The 16042-nt window shown below is 34.6% G+C and overlaps 2 protein-coding genes across 2 annotated transcripts; both read right to left on the bottom strand.

Annotated features, from left to right (window-relative positions):
• Nucleotides 1–1680: 1680 nt before the first annotated feature.
• Nucleotides 1681–3177, bottom strand: LOC106339687 (mitogen-activated protein kinase kinase kinase 3). Its single transcript, XM_013778542.1, has one exon. The coding sequence runs from the start codon at nt 3043–3045 to the stop codon at nt 1948–1950; it is 1098 nt and encodes a 365-aa protein (XP_013633996.1). The 5' UTR covers nt 3046–3177; the 3' UTR covers nt 1681–1947.
• A 7075-nt stretch (nt 3178–10252) lies between these two features.
• LOC106339318 (protein usf) lies at nt 10253–11798 on the bottom strand. Its single transcript, XM_013778108.1, has 5 exons — nt 11559–11798; nt 11220–11362; nt 11022–11151; nt 10765–10956; nt 10253–10677 (listed from the first exon to the last, which is right to left on the bottom strand). The coding sequence occupies exons 1-5, from the start codon at nt 11724–11726 to the stop codon at nt 10471–10473; spliced, it is 840 nt and encodes a 279-aa protein (XP_013633562.1). The 5' UTR covers nt 11727–11798; the 3' UTR covers nt 10253–10470.
• Between the last annotated feature and the right edge of the window lie 4244 nt (nt 11799–16042).

Here is a 16042-nt window from a genome sequence, read left to right on the forward strand (position 1 = left end):
AAGAAAACTGAAAATTGCTTTAACAATTTGTATTGCATCAAAAGGAACAGAGAGAACTTATTAGGTGTTGTGAATAGACCTCTTGCTTGGCTTTCTTTCAAGAAGATATCAAGTAAGATTTTGGCTTTCATGAGTGCAATGGATCAATGGAAGTTGGAATTGGTTAACAGGAAGGTTAATACTCAAGTTTCTTTTGTTGCAAAAAGTGTGATATCTCAGAATTTTTCTTAATTGTAGGTTGTTCTAAGCTTTTGTTTTTGTTAGCTTTCTTCTTCCTTTTTTTATAAAAGAGCATTCCTTTTGGTTGCTGATTTTTGTTGTGGGATTGAGATAGCTTATTTGCTTTCACTAACATATTGGTTAACTGGTTTCATGATAAATGAATAATCTAATCCTTCATATGTTGAGATTACTCTAAAGCTTGCTAAACAGAACTTCTAATGGTGGAAAAACTTTTATCCTTAATTATTCTACAAACTTCCAATGAGGTGAAAGTGAAACTGTGTTTCTTCCCATTTACTCTCGTTACTGTGTAAACTAAATTTTGCCTTATTTATTATTTTTCTCCGTCTTTTTCACTTAATTTTTATTCTCATTTCTACCTTTTTTTTTTTTTTTCATTTTACTCCACAAACTACCAATCACAATCTAAGCTTCAGTTCAATTTTTTAAAAAGAAAAAGAATTATGCGTGGATTCAAGACACACTATGTAAAATAAAATGGAGGATTATGAGCATACTATATAAAAAAAAAAATTGTATTCTACAATATAATCTAAAATAAACCAAAATTATACTTATCTGATCAAAATTAGTTCTTTTAATTAATATATATATATATATTTGGAATAATCAGAATATAAAATTACAAAATCAATTCAAAAATCTTATTAAAAATTAGTTATGTGTTTACCCAGACATTTGCGAGAATAATTCAATAAGTTAATACCAAGACATATAAGCTAGCCGAATCAATTAGAAAACAAAAGGAGAATGCTCACCACCGTCTTCGAAGTTAAGCATTCGTGTGGGAAGTGACCATACTATTTATGGTTATTTATGACTTTATACAAAAAAGAGTCATAACCACAAAACAGAAGATTCGTTATTCACCTTCTAAGATAAAAAGATAACTCTCCAGACATGAACTTACCTTGCAAGCAAAGTATTCTTATCTTCATCTATTATTTCTCATTAATTAACCTTATCTTCACCAAGATTGTTGTTGTAATAATGTTTTAGTCTTTAGAAGATCAGAAGATTCTTGAATGAAACTTAATACAAATTTACATAATCACAACAATTATTTGAAGTGTGTTTGGAAGCTTTCTTCTTTCCTTCACGTCTTACTTTCCCATACAAAGTATAAAATAGTTGAATTTGGATCCACGCATTGTTTTCTAGAACTGACATCATATCATCCAAGCCACAACTTTCATTAATGTCTTACATAGGTTCCGAATGGTAACGTTTTTGTCCGCAGCACAGTTAATAATAATAAAACTCTCTAAACATATACGTTTTCGTTATTATTAGAACCGCAGTTATTCCGGACGTTACCATTCGAAGCTATAGTTGACAAAGAAGACATTTGAGACATTCTTAAAAGCTTACAATTAAAAGTAATTCTCACGTCTAAAACTGAGTAGTCAACTAGAAACAGTCATAAAACGTGGGATAACAAGATTTCAATGTAACAACTAACAATAGTTCAACATTTTCTCCAATGCAGGCCAACCAACCTTGAAACTCCATATGAATCAACATTTTTTTGCAAACTTAGATGAATTGGATTTGGTTTCTGAAAAATGGTGATTCAATTATATACATGCGATCAGTCGAATATTCGGAGACTAACAAGCTACTACATTGATCTAAATTGGAGATCTTCACTAATATCAACCCCCTATACTTTCTACAGTTCACACAAATGACACCCAAATCCATTTACAGTCCCCCCACCTCCAATATATTTTCCTCATGCGACCCACCAATCATTGTTCCTTCACAACTCACCCTCACCGTGATCCAGCCCCCACCTTCCATATCCAATCTGGACCCATCCAACCCACCAACACATCTTAACCGTCCGATCCTCTCCGAATGACAAGCCCACATGTTTGAACGGTCAAGATTTCTCGGATCCTCCTGTAATTCCTCTGTTTCTTCTTCCTCATCCACCGATGACCAAAACGTTTGATCTATCACACTTGTCGGTGAGCTCGAAACAAAACCGGAAACCGGTTCAGTGTTTGGTTTAGTTATCAAAAAAGGATGGTTTAGAAGTTGTGTTGCCGTCCATCTCTCTTTCGCTTCTCTCTTGAAACACTTCTCCAAGAAGTCCTTCGCTTCTTCGGTAAGCAAACAAGGAAGCTCCGGAGCCTCACCGGAATACCCGACCCGATAAAGAACTGAAACCGGACTCTCACCCGAACTCGCCTCCGTCCACGGCGGAGACTCAGTGGCCATCTCAATCACCGTACATCCAACCGCCCATATATCACTCTTCCTCCCCTGCTTCTCCCCACGCGCCACCTCCGGAGCCATAAACGCCGGCGTTCCCATCACCGCTTCCGAGTCAACTTCCGGGTCGACCCGTTTCGCACACCCGAAATCCGCAATCTTGGCCTCACCCTTCTCCCCAACAACCACGTTGCTCCCCTTCACATCGCAATGCGCGACTCCCCGCGAGTGAATATACTCCAACCCTCGCAGTATATCTCGCGTGTACTTCACGATCGTAGCTTCCTCGAGCCCGCCTCCGTTCTTCGCCGCCGCGTCGGTCAACGTTCCGTAAGGTGCGTACTCCATCAAAAGGTTATACGTGACGACGCCGTTTGACTCTCTCTTGGTCTCTGATCCTCTGTATCCGATCACATAGGGAGAACTCAACGACGAGAGGATCTTGGCCTCTCTTTTCAGGAACTCTGATCGGTGAAGCTCGGAGGATTTGACGGCGAGGATTTCGTTTGAGTTGTGACGTGTTGCGGCGTAGACGGTGGCTGTTGAGCCACGGCCTAGGATTCTTCCTCTAGTCCATTCCATTTGGACAAGACTAGAGAAAACTTAAGAGTTATAAAAAAAAGTTTGTATTTGTTTTGTATAGTTTTGCTTTTCTACACTCTGCTGCTATTCAACACAAGGCTTATATATAATGGGTGGATTAGATAGTGTATACTTTTGGTAACATCGAGTTTATCTACCAACGCTTATTATTATGAATATAATAACGTAAATATGTTCTTGTGTGTACACGTGAATTTCTTTTAAAAGTTGATAACCAAATGAAAACCTGTTCTGATTTGATTTGATTTGATTTAACTTTTAAAGTAACCAAAATAAGAAGAAAATGTGTTGAAATTTGAATGTGTGAAGTTTCAAGAGCACCAAAAGAAGAGAGGTTTGAGAAACGTGAGTAAAATATCAATTGGCATGTGACGTGGCAGTGGAACGTATCTAACGCAAGTTCGTTGGGTATGGTGACGTGGTATTTCTTAGATTACAGTCTCTAGAAACTATGACGTGTCAATCTCTGTGTGGTTAAAGAAGCTTTTAGTTTCTGCTCCGACCGTAGTTCCGTATCTCTCTCGAGCTACGTGTCCGCGGTGTTTAGAAGCTACGTGGTGTTTACTATTGGCCTAACGTTTATTTGTTTTCTCTCTTTCGTTATTTGCGTAAAGAAAGAATTAGTATTATATTTATTTTATTTTTTAACTAAGAATTAGTATTATTTTGATATGTGGTTTCTTATGAGTTTGGGAAGAAAAAAAAACTTGTGGAGAGGAGAAGCTAGGCACTTTGGTAGATTTTGATCGATCATCTGCACACTTGGAGCTTTGTCGTTACACTTCGTGATCGTCTTATATTTTCAGCATATCTATTTAATTTCTTAAAAAAAATATTTTGTTACATTATTGTACAAATTGTGAGTCTTCTCTTGGTCTATTACCTTGGTTTCTTATTTGATTCTGCTTGTTAATTTTTTGTTCATGCCAGAATATAAACAAGATTTCAATGTGTTAATTGTTTAAATATGTCTTCACACTTACAAACAGATGCAACCCATATTATCATTTCAGGCTCTGTTCTTTCGGAAATAATTATTTGCTAGTTGTGTACTATAAATATTTATTTTTCTAAACAAAATCACTGCAAAGATTTGGGATATCACCGGAGACCAAGACTATAGTGTTAATCTATATATTTGTTTTCTATCTTATAGTCAACTTTTTATCATATAGATTATAGACGTTCGTTAAACAAATATTCTGACAATAATACCAGATAACAATAAAAATAGATGAAGAAGCTTCCTTAGTAAAATCGGTAACCCCTTTGAAAGAAAATAAACGAAAGTGAGCGGTGGGTTTAACTACCATTATCGGTTGAGTTTAAGAAATAAATAATCAATTTTAATTATGATTAGGTCTGTTTTATGGTTCTAACTTACAACTTACATTCAAATTAAAGTCAAGTTCACATATAGAACCACGACTAAATAGGCTAATAATGATTTTCTTTCCTTACTTTTCTTTCGTTATTTGCACTGCAAATAGCTATTTCATTATCAGCTTACGAATAATTTGCATTTTATAAAAAAAACTCTAGTGGCTTGAATTAAAGTTTAATACGTCGTATCATACAAATTCTCTCTGAAATTTGAAACGTCATAAAGCTAGCAAAGTTTTTTTTTCTTTTTTGAAAAAAGGGCAAGCTAGCAGAGTTGGGTGTCAAAACTTCATCGTATATTCGTATCGACGAGGTTAATTTTTTAAAAAAATCATCGTATAAAATAAAGATTTAAGTCAAAACAGTGCAAAACGCTTATAAGTACAGGTGTGTGTCAAAACTTCGTTGTGTAAAAATATCATATATATATATTTTAAAACCTAACTCACATTTCGGCGAAAATTTGATTTAGGGTATGACTCGTTTCCCGCTACCACCCGCAAACACAGCTTTTGTCGTTGGTAGCGGTTGTTGGCGTTTTGTAACAATCACTCAAACCGCTCTAAACCGTTTTAAACCGCTTTAAACCTCATAAATTTAAAAGATGGTTCCAACTAGCGTTTGCGGTTGCGGGAGGATAATTTTTTTTTAAAAAAAAAATATAAATACAAAAATAAAAATATTCAATAAAAATTTTAAATTGGAATTATAAAAATACTAAAATATATCTATTATATTTTAATTAATAATATAAAATTTTAAAATAAAATATTTTTATAATTTTTAAAATTTTAAAACTATAATTTTTTTAATTAATACTAAAAAAAATTAATTTTAAAATTTTAATTAATACTAAAATTTTTAAAAAATTTAAAACCGCTATAAACCTCATAAATTCAAAAGTTGGTTCCAACTAGCGTTTGCGGTTGCGGGAGGATAATTTTTTTTAAAAAAAACAATATAAATACAAAAATAAAAATATTCAATAAAAAATTTAAATTGGAATTATAAAAATACTAATTATATTTTAATTAATATTATAAAATTTTTAAATAAAAGTATTTTTAAAAATTTTAAACTATAACTTCCTAAATATAATTTTTATATTTATTATAGTATCATGGTTTTTGTTATTTTTATAATTATATAAAATGTAAATATTGTTAATTTATTATTTAACCGCTGTTGTATTTGGTAGTTAAAAATGTCATAAGTATTCCGCAAACGCAACAATTTCTAACCGCAGAACCAGTCGTACAAATATCATAAACCGCTAGAAACCGCAACTATACGCATCCACAAACTCCTGCAACCGCAAGTGATGCGTTTGGACCCGTCAGAACCTTAAACTTTGACATGATCGCTCCGCTCCTCGCACTTTTATCTTTATTTCCGAATAATTAAGTATAGTTTTCCTGTTGTTTCATAAGCTTTTCCAGCACATTCGTAAGATATAGACACAAAACATATAAAAACGGAAATGTGTAAAACTAATGCGTGTATGTAACACATGTCATGAAAACAAGGATGAATGTTGAAGGGCAAGAACGGCTACTTCAAGCAACAACCTACTCGATTTTATTAGTATCTCACTATAAAGCTATACCAAAAAGATGGAGAGGCAACAAAAGTTAATACACAAAAAAAAGTCAGAAAAACAAAAGGAAGCACTTATGCCTACAACATCTGGTGGTTTAACACCAAGAGCCATACATCGAGAGTTCTAGACTATGAGTTTCTGATTTAAGCTACTGTTGTTTACAAACATGTGATATAATTGATAAAATTCTGCATGGAATTTGATTAGTTTTTTTTTTTGCTAAAAGAATTTGATTAGTTCTGTAATGTAATGTTATAATTCATCAAGCAAGATATTGTTTTAAATTTTGTCTCAGCCAGAAAAAAAAAACAATGTATTAACAAAACTAACGACAAATCTATAATGCGTGAGAAACGCAAAGTAGACCTCCTTCGTTGCTTCAAAATATAAACTCTAGATATCAAGAGTAAGACATAAGGAACTAATATTCCCTTCTCTCTTTTCGAGAAAAAAACAGACAAATAAATTTTCTTTTTGGATTAGAAAATTGGGATAGTGAATCGATTTCATATGGTCCATATATTTCAATCTGGTAAGCTTTTATAAAAGTAATACTATTTGTTTAACTGCAAACAATTTGGTTATTGACGGTACTCAAAACCCGTGAAAATACTTTATTCAGACAGCCTTTTAATTAATTTATTTATCCGCAGAATAAGACATCCAGCCAATGAAAAGACAAAGCAATCATCTCCAATGATTAAAAAAATCAATTTTAGCACAATATAGTACTCTCTTGGTGTCAGTGTAGATATCGTTTTGATTTTCTTGACATAGATTAATCAACAAAGTAAAATAAAATATTATGTCCCTACAAAAACAAAAAATTCTTGAAGTTCTTGTTTTTAGTAGAAGTAACATGAATATATACTACTAGGAAACTTTATCAGGATAAGCATCCAATGCACGCTACCTTTCTAATAGGTTTGATTGATGGTCGTGGACTTCTATGGCGATTAACGTTGTTTTCCTTATTTCCAGAATTTGGTAGAGGAGTTTCTACATTTCTAATAGGTTTGGTTTTTAGTTTTTTACCCTTTTATAATGATCTCTTCATGAACTTTGTTTTGGCTGTGTTTATAACAACTAAAACGGTAGATACTTTGAATCTTTTATGATTAAAAATTTAAGAAAAGGCTAAAATATATAGAAAAAGATATATGAACAGTCAAATCCATATATAAATAAGTTTACTCATAAGTCATAGACTCATGATTAATATCATGTACATGAGTAAAATTAACATTAGACGCTGGTTAAAAGTAAGGGGTAGCATTTGGTGAATTCATTTGTTTTACAACGAACAAACGGTTATTATATTACTCAAATTTTAAGTGGTCTAGATAACCAGACCAGAATAGAACAACCAATTAACAAATCTCTCTATGGAAAGATCTTGTAGACTTAGTTAAAGAGTCTGATTCTCAATTTTGTGCTCTTGGAATATAAGATAACAAATCTGCAGCGTCTTTATCGCCTCTAATTCTAATGCAAAACTTGGCCATGCATGATACTCATTTATCATCGCGATCAGATTCTTACAATCCATCCCAAAACTCTGACATGACGAATATTAAATCATACTCTCCATTGCACATTGCAGTGCTTCCACTTCAAAATGTAAAGCAGTTTCTCGCCTTCTTAAGTTCCGCATCTCCATAAGTTGAATCTTTCCCAAGCTATTCATCCAAACCCAACCACAACCACTGCATTGTGTTGTGAAAGTACATGAACCATCCACGATGCAGATATCATCCAAACTTTATGATTGATATTTCAACATTAAGGTATTAGCATTTTACCCCAAAAAACATTTTAAAATAATTTAATTTATATAATTAAAATTTAAAATGAAAAAAAATCTATCAATAAGAAGAGAACAGGTGGTTTGAGAGTCTTTTGACCTTTTCAGTTTTTCAAATAAGATTTTTTGCTAAAAAATCAAATTTTTATTATTTTCTCATACTTTTTTATTATCATTTTTTGAAAGATTTTTATTATAATTACCAATGCGGATATTATAAATACTTTCCCTTTTACAAGAGCACGGCTCTCCATAGTTGTAATCTGTGCTTGATCGATGAATCTACTGGTCGAATTTTCAACATATATTCTCTTTTTTTGCCGTTGTGTATGTTTTTGATTGGCCTTTTTGGTGGCTCTTTTGCTGTTGACCGTGGATCGCGTGGGTTCCTTTACTCATGCACGTTTTATGGGTTTCTACTAAAAATACTAGTTTTGCTTATCTCGATTTTGTCGGTTGCTTTGACATTAATGGATCATTTGTCGGCATGTAATAGAAAAGAAAAGATATTTGGGCAGACGTTCATGACGTATTCTTATACGGTGAGAAAATGTGAACAAAGCTTGAGAGTGTTAAGCGCTTAAAGTCGTTATCCGACACTACACTTCAGTAAGAAATATCAGAACAAGATCTAATTTGTTTTATCATGGAAACGTGGTTCTTACTCTAAAGTTACTCTATAATTTTAATTTACGTTATGTTTTTTTAATGGTAGAATTTCAGAACTGCGGAACTAGACTGATGAATCAATTGCAAAATTTCATAAAAATACTAAAGATTTATAGTACTAAATAAATTTTCCAAATAACAAAAAATATTTATCATAATTTGACTAAAGAGATTCAGTTGATCTAGTTTGATTGAAGCGGCATGTGGTATATGCCCATGTTTTGGGCATGTTGACGGTGTTGCATCTTTGCATAGCTGTTTCTCTTAACAATAGTACTAGGATTAGACCTGCACCTTGCGTAGGGTAAATTTATATGAAAATTATTTAAGAAATATCGTATAAAAAAAATTTATATTATTGATCGAATTAATATATTTGGCTCTTAAACAATTTTTTAAAACTTTTTTTGTTAATTACATAATTTGTTTACTAATGAACTGATCTCATTTTTAAAAATATTGTAGGTCAAATAATTATTTATCGCATGAAAACCTAACGTTTAGGTCGAAGAATCTCATGCCTACTATTTGGTTACAATGAAACTATGCCAGCTCGGTTTTATATCATGATTTAGCAATTTAAAATTTAATTATGGTTATGAGAAGTTTACGTTCACCTATCAATCCTATCTATCTTCGATAGTTTTCTCTTTTTTTTTGTGTCATTTTGGTTATTGTTCGATATAAATATTGATTTTTGAGTTTATTCTCATTTCTTTCTTTTATTTTGGCCTGAGATTTAGAAAATGTTTAAGATTCAAAATTATTAAAGAGATACATACTTAGGTTAAGATCTGCGCCTTGTGCAGAATAAATACTTATTTTATATTTTTTGCATATTATAAAATATTAAATAATAATTATATATTAAATAACTAAGAAATCAGTTACTATTATGTAATAAATTAGCTTGCACATATAAATCAAATGACCGCTTTTATTTATTCGCAATCATTTTAGAATAAATAAATCAAAACAATCAATCTTATCTATCGTATATGATATATAATTAAATTTAAACGATATGAAGTATATATATATATATTAACATAAACACTTATTAAAATAAAATTATTTATTTATTTGATTTTATTATCATTGTATCTTATTTTAGAAAATAATTTAAACATTGATCACAAAAGTTTATGTGAGACTTTTAACAGTTTTAGTAATTTATACTTGTTTTGAAAAATTCAAAATACAACATATACAAAAAAAATCTAAATTTTTAATATATGATCAATGTAATTGTGTAATTTATTTTAATAGTATATCTCTCCTCAACTTATATCATAAGGCGTGTCCATCTCTATTCATATATTTAAACTCTTATTCATATTCGCTTACAAAAACAATTTACAAATCCATGCTGAAACACGTGCAAATTTAATTTATAAATTCGTCAGTGTATATTCAAATATCTTTCGTACAATTTTTAATAATAACATCAAATAAAGAAAGGAATGCAATCTGTTATCCTATCATTTTCGCATTCCCTGTTAATATCACAAGAGTAGCTAAAATTACTTAAGCTTAGAGCATGATTATTGGGGGTTCTTAAATTGGGTTCTTATCGGAATATAAGAACCTGTCTCTTAACTTTTAATTAAAAAAACTAAGAACCGGAGATATTTAATAACCGGTTCTTAACTTCTTTAGATAAAAGCTAAGAGATGGCTTATTCCCTTGATCAATGATTAAGATTCATAATTCAGTAACATATAAGCCAGTATTAACATACTTTGTAGTGATTAAGTTTAACTACATATACACTATCATTTCATAGTTTCTAGAAATATAATCATACAAACACACATCCACACAAACATACAAACCACTTTCTTTGATACAGATAAAAAGTCCTAAGAGCAATGTCCTTATTCAAGACTACTTTGGTCATCACACAATGTTTCGTGACCTGCATGAACACTATCTGAGAAAGGAAAGCTTAAGCCAAGTAGTGTTTCATCCAAGAGTTGAAGCGAGACCAAGCAAGCTCTACCGCAGCCTCGTCATCATCAGAATCTCCCAAACTCTTCCTTCTGCTCACTCCTTCGGGGCTCCTGTTCAAGAAGGCGTGCCCGTTCCCCGGGTAAATGTGAACCTCGTGTGCTACTCCCGAAGCTTTAAGCTTCTCTTCGAGATTCCTTGCTGCCTGAAAAAGGTTGTAATAATCATTAGACAATTTATTTTTTGAGATGTGATGTAAATTGTAATTAATGGTATATAATATAATATATACCGTGACATCAGAGAAACCAACAATATGGTCAAGCTCTCCAAAATGGGCCTGAATAGGAGCCTTGGCTTGTGCTGGATCTGCAAGCTCGGAGGAAGGGGTTCCATAGAATCCAACAACAGCATCAACCTCTGGAATCAAAACAGAGCTAGCTATAGCTAGTGCACCTCCCATGCACATTCCAGTCACACCAACCTATCACCACATTTTTAGAATTTTTATAATCTTTTAACAGAACGTTTTTTAAAGCATTCTCGTACCTTTTTGGAGCCGTTAGCTTTAAGCCAATTAACAGAAGCGCTGATATCCTTGACAGCACCTGGCCAGTCAAGGCCATCCATTAAATGCTTTGCCTCTGCAGCATCAAGACCCACCTTTCCTCTATATAAGCTACACCGAGAAAAAAGGTAGTGAGATTTTAATATATAGCTGAATCTTGCAATGCAAGAGAGACTCACTCAGGTATAAGGGCTTTGAAACCAGGGTCAAGCTGTGAGATTTTAATAGCGTGGTTCTTGATCTCAACTTCAACACCCCACCATTCTTGAATCACAACAATCCCGGGCGCATCATCTTTACCAACCACATACGCATCGAACGTCTAACCATTATATCACACATAAAGATGAATGATAAAAGGGATGAAGATTGTATAAAGTTTTGTTGCCTAAAGAAGAAGCATATATAGACAACTAGCCATGCTCAAACCTTATGTTCATAAGAAACAGAAACACAACACCACACAAGGCGCAAAGTAGGTCAAGAAGTCATGCGGAGACAGAGAAAGGGAAGCTTACAGTGTCATCTCTTTGGATTTGGATTTTCTTGAAAGCTGAATCGGCCATTGATCGGACTGATAAGCGAGAAAACGCAGGAACCGAGGATCTAGAGAGCGAAGAAGAAGACTTGCCAAGTGAAGAAGATAAGAATGTGGACGATGAAGATGACACGAGTGCTCCTAACATTTGTCTGACTATTGTAATAAACTATTTTTGTTTTGCGACAAAACGATGTTTTCATAGTCAGCCCAAAAGAGACTGAAACGGCGCCGTAATTATTTCCATGAATATGGGCCTAGTATGTTTTACAAACTATGTGTGGCTTGAGGTTCAATTTATCAGGAAGACGGTTCCTTAGACAACGCTTTGTGAATTGGAATTTCCAATTTGTGAATGTGACTTCTGTAGAGTCAAGATGATGTGTTGAATTGAAGCCGGTTCGAGATGTTGTCCGGTTCAGATTACTGATGGATGAGATGGCCGGTTTAGTGACTTAGAGGATACGAGATCATGATCCAAATGATTATGGGAAATGGAGAAAGATATGGAAAGAAGATTTCCAAAAATCTTCACACGCTGTGGTATATAAGGAGAGTGGTAATCTAAGAAAGTGATGCGCTTTCTAAGAGGAGATATCAAGGAATTAGGGTTTTAAGTAAGAGAGTGACAACGAGAAAATTGTAAGGATATCAACTAGGGTTGTAGTTCTCACGTTTCGGGTAGATTAATGATTGGTCAGTCGTGATACACGATTGTATATAGTCACAGAAATCTGATTAAACAAGACTGTTGAATTTGTTTAAACGATTTTTTATAAAAGTATTATTGAAGAAAGTTTATTGTATTCAAGCATCTTACATATTAGATCTCTGTCCTAGAAGCGCCACTTTGGATGACAGACACCAATCTTATGTTTCAAAACATGGTCCCCTCTGGTTACATTCGCTAATCTTTTCGATGCTGAGACCAACAAATGAGAGGCTGCAACTCTCTCCCAATGTGTGGAAGATGAAAATTTATTTCTCTGTTTTCTTCCATATTGGGTTTGGTTTTTTCTTTTTGCTCTCGGGAGATTTTTTATCTGATACCTTGTGCATTTTATACTCTTGTCTTGATTATGAGTTTTGGCTCTTTATTTCAATGAAGTAATTTCAATGTTTAAAAAAAGAAAGAATGTGACTTCGACTTAGCGTAGCTATATGGGGGTTAGGGATTTGAAATTAGAGAATGAAGGCTATCTTACGGACAAGAATAAATTTCTCGACAAGAAAACACAGACTATTATCTACAATACTAAAAGCAAGATATGGAGAGATTCTAGCCTGTCCACGTCGGATTGTTAATTCGGGCCAATCAGAAACGTCAAATTTGACACGTCATCCCGGACTCGCGGTGTGGGTTTGTGGGAAGTGTTGTGGGCTTCACGAAGTATTGTGGGCTTCACCGAAGTGTTGTGGGCTATATTGGACTTCTGTGTCGTTTTGATGAAACCTCGAAGAATCCGTCGGTGAAGCGAGATTCTCATCGCCTCTACCTCTTCGTCTTCTCCGATCGAAGAGGAGAGAAGCCGAGATTTAATCGAGCCACTTCTACACAATCAATACCTCCTTAATGATTTCGTTTCACCTCCCCCTTTTCATCCTCCTTTATATACTGATCTTCTTTATTTCGTATTATCCAAAACCCTCGAACCACTCAAATCTCGATCCATGGCGATGAAACGAAATGGGAAGTCTCCTGTCTCCTCCGACTCTGATGAAAAAGTCATGTTCTTCAAGGATGTCTCTCTAGGTCCACACGAAACTCAGCAACGCTTCCGGCTCATCCATTTATGGGAGGCTCGGAACCCGGTGAAGAAGACACTGATTGGCCTCGAAATGCTCCTCATCGACGAACAGGTGCGTCGATTTTCCAAAAATAATTTCCAGTTTGTCAGATCTATGTTTCCGAGAATTTTAAGCTAGGGTTCCGATGATTATTTTAGGCGTTTTCTTATACGCTTCGTTAATTAGTTAAAGTAGTGTTTGTTTTGTATCTGTTTTACTTCTGAGGTTTCATTCTTCTCTGAGGTTTCATTCTCATTCTCATTTCGTGATTTGTTATTTTTTTCCGACATCAGGAAACTGTTATTCAAGGATTCATCCCGCCGGGACGAATTAAGAAGTACTTGCCTGATATGAAACGTGGATCAGTTTACAAGCTCATCAACTTCTACAGATCGAAAAACAAACCGGTGTATCGGGTTGCTGATCATGTCGCAACCGTGTCTTTCACATGGAACTCTGAAATGTCGGTTCTTCGCGAGATTCCCATCTCTTTTGATGAAGACCGTTTCAGGTTTCATTCATACGAAGATTTTGAAGCTAATTGTGATCTCAAAGGTGACCTCTACGGTAAGCATATTAGTTTTATATATCATCTCTCAGTTACATTGCTTTGTATGTAGTTTTTAGTCTATCCTCCTGTTTAGGTAAAGAAATCTAGATTTTTAGGGTTAAATAAGTAGTTCAAATATTTGGTTTCTAGAGTTTTATTAGTCATCTAACTTACTCTTTTCATGAAAATGTTATAGATGTTGTTGGCCACATGAAGCTGGTCGATGGACAGACTCTTACTGAGCGTCCCAGCCTTGACGATGTGAGGATCGCTACCACTCGGCACATTATGATTCATGTGCTGTCACATGAGTAAGTGTGTTCTTTATTTCAAGTAATCATCTCTCGGTAGTTCTTAAATCCCTATGAGTTTATTTTTGCAGTGGACCTGTGATGAAGCTCTACCTTTGGGACCAGGCTGCAACAGACTTCTGCAACAAGTTCAACTCCTGTGAAAGCACTCCCACAGTGCTTTTGGTCACAACTGTTAACACCAAACGTCTCGGAGGTAATTATTTAGCTTTTTAGACTCATGTTTTGAGTGATAATTGTCACATGTTTTACAAAAAGTTTCTCGGTGTTCTCTTAGGTGATCAGCAACTTATTAACCATCCTAGAACATTTTCTTCTCTGTCATTGGTTGCTAATTTCACTCAATCACTTATCTCTTTAGACTCACGTTTTCACTGATAATTGTGACATGTTTTCGAGTGGTTTATGGTTGTTCCCTTACATGATACTAGCTTATTTACCATTCGTAAAACGTATCACTTATCTCTTTAGACTCACGTTTTCACTGATAATTGGGACATGTTTCCGAGTGGTTTATGGTTGTTCCCTTACATGATACTAGCTTATTTACCATTCGTAAAACGTTTTTCTTCTTTATCATTAGTTGCTAATTTTCACACAATCCTTTTTAATGATTCTTCTATTACTGAACAGGTTCCCTTGCCCTGACCTCTATGTCCTCCACACGGGTTTTCATGGACTATGATGTCCAACCAACCAGGGATTATTTCACCTGGTATGTAACCCGTCTTCAGCATCTATTCTATACAGTTCATCTGAAGCGTACACTTACACTTATAGCAGTGAATGACTGAAACACTGCTTTACGTTTTGTTTCAGGCTGAGCTCCAACCCAGAGATTGCTAATCAGGTTAGCGCAGACGTCATCACTAAGCGTGAGACACTGACTATAGCAGATATATTCTCCTACATGGCTCAGGAATCTGCAAAGGTAAAAGTAAAGCTATATTACTTACTCATTTTGAAACGCTAATATATTTTAATCACATGCTTATAAACTGTCGCAAGATGCCTTTTTTGAGTGCACGGCTACGATTGATGATGTTGTGCATGGCTCTTCTTGGTACTATATTGCATGCAGTGAGTGCCATTCTAAGGCTACCAAAGGCCCATCTTCGTTGATCTGTACAGACACAAGATGTGGGAAGGTTAACACAGCTAGTGTTGCACAATATGTTTTCTCCCCCTAATATTCAATTACACTTTAGTATTGTAGATTTGTGACGTTATTTTCTGATTCTTTCACAACACGTACCGTGCAAAGATTTCCGTTTATGACAACAGCGAACAAGCTTTTTTGTCCTACTTGGAGATGTTGGGCGTGAGCTGACTGGGAGGCACGCATCCGAGTTGGTTAACAGCTACTTTGAGGTAACTGAGCATCAATTTATAATCTCAAATGATTTTTTTTTCTTTTTTTGTTGCTATTCTCTCAAGTCATTTGAACTGACACTATTATACTTGAATGTAAGGCTAAAAAAAGCGAAGGAGCTGACCAAGAGGTGCCTGTCTCGGAAGCTCTAATCAGCACCATCAGACAGACACATAAGTTCTGTGTGAAAGTTACAGACCACAACTTCTCAGGCAATACACGAGCCATAACTGTCACCAAGATCCTCCCTCTAGACACACCACCACACACGGAAGCCTCAGTTGGAAATGACATTGCTGCAACGTCTGAGGAAGCAATGCAGTCTGGAAACGATCTGTGAACCTCCCAAAAGCCGTGGAGATTCTGTAGATGAGGAGAGCAAGCGGACGTGTAGCAGTGCTGATCCAGAGACAGCTAAACGCCCAAAATGTGAGAATTAGAGC

Source organism: Brassica oleracea, chromosome C4 (assembly GCF_000695525.1).
Source record: "Brassica oleracea var. oleracea cultivar TO1000 chromosome C4, BOL, whole genome shotgun sequence".
Lineage (NCBI taxonomy): Eukaryota > Viridiplantae > Streptophyta > Magnoliopsida > Brassicales > Brassicaceae > Brassica > Brassica oleracea.

What these genes read in the sequence shown, in the direction of transcription:
- LOC106339687 (XM_013778542.1), bottom strand. Translation starts at nt 3,045, where the DNA reads ATGGAATGGACTAGAGGAAGAATCCTAGGCCGTGGCTCAACAGCCACC.
- LOC106339318 (XM_013778108.1), bottom strand. Translation starts at nt 11,726, where the DNA reads ATGTTAGGAGCACTCGTGTCATCTTCATCGTCCACATTCTTATCTTCT. An exon ending in AAGCTAACGGCTCCAAAAAG is followed by an intron (nt 10,957 to 11,021) that starts GTACGAGAATGC and finishes ATGTGGTGATAG; the next exon opens with GTTGGTGTGACTGGAATGTG. An exon ending in TTGGTTTCTCTGATGTCACG is followed by an intron (nt 10,678 to 10,764) that starts GTATATATTATA and finishes AACCTTTTTCAG; the next exon opens with GCAGCAAGGAATCTCGAAGA.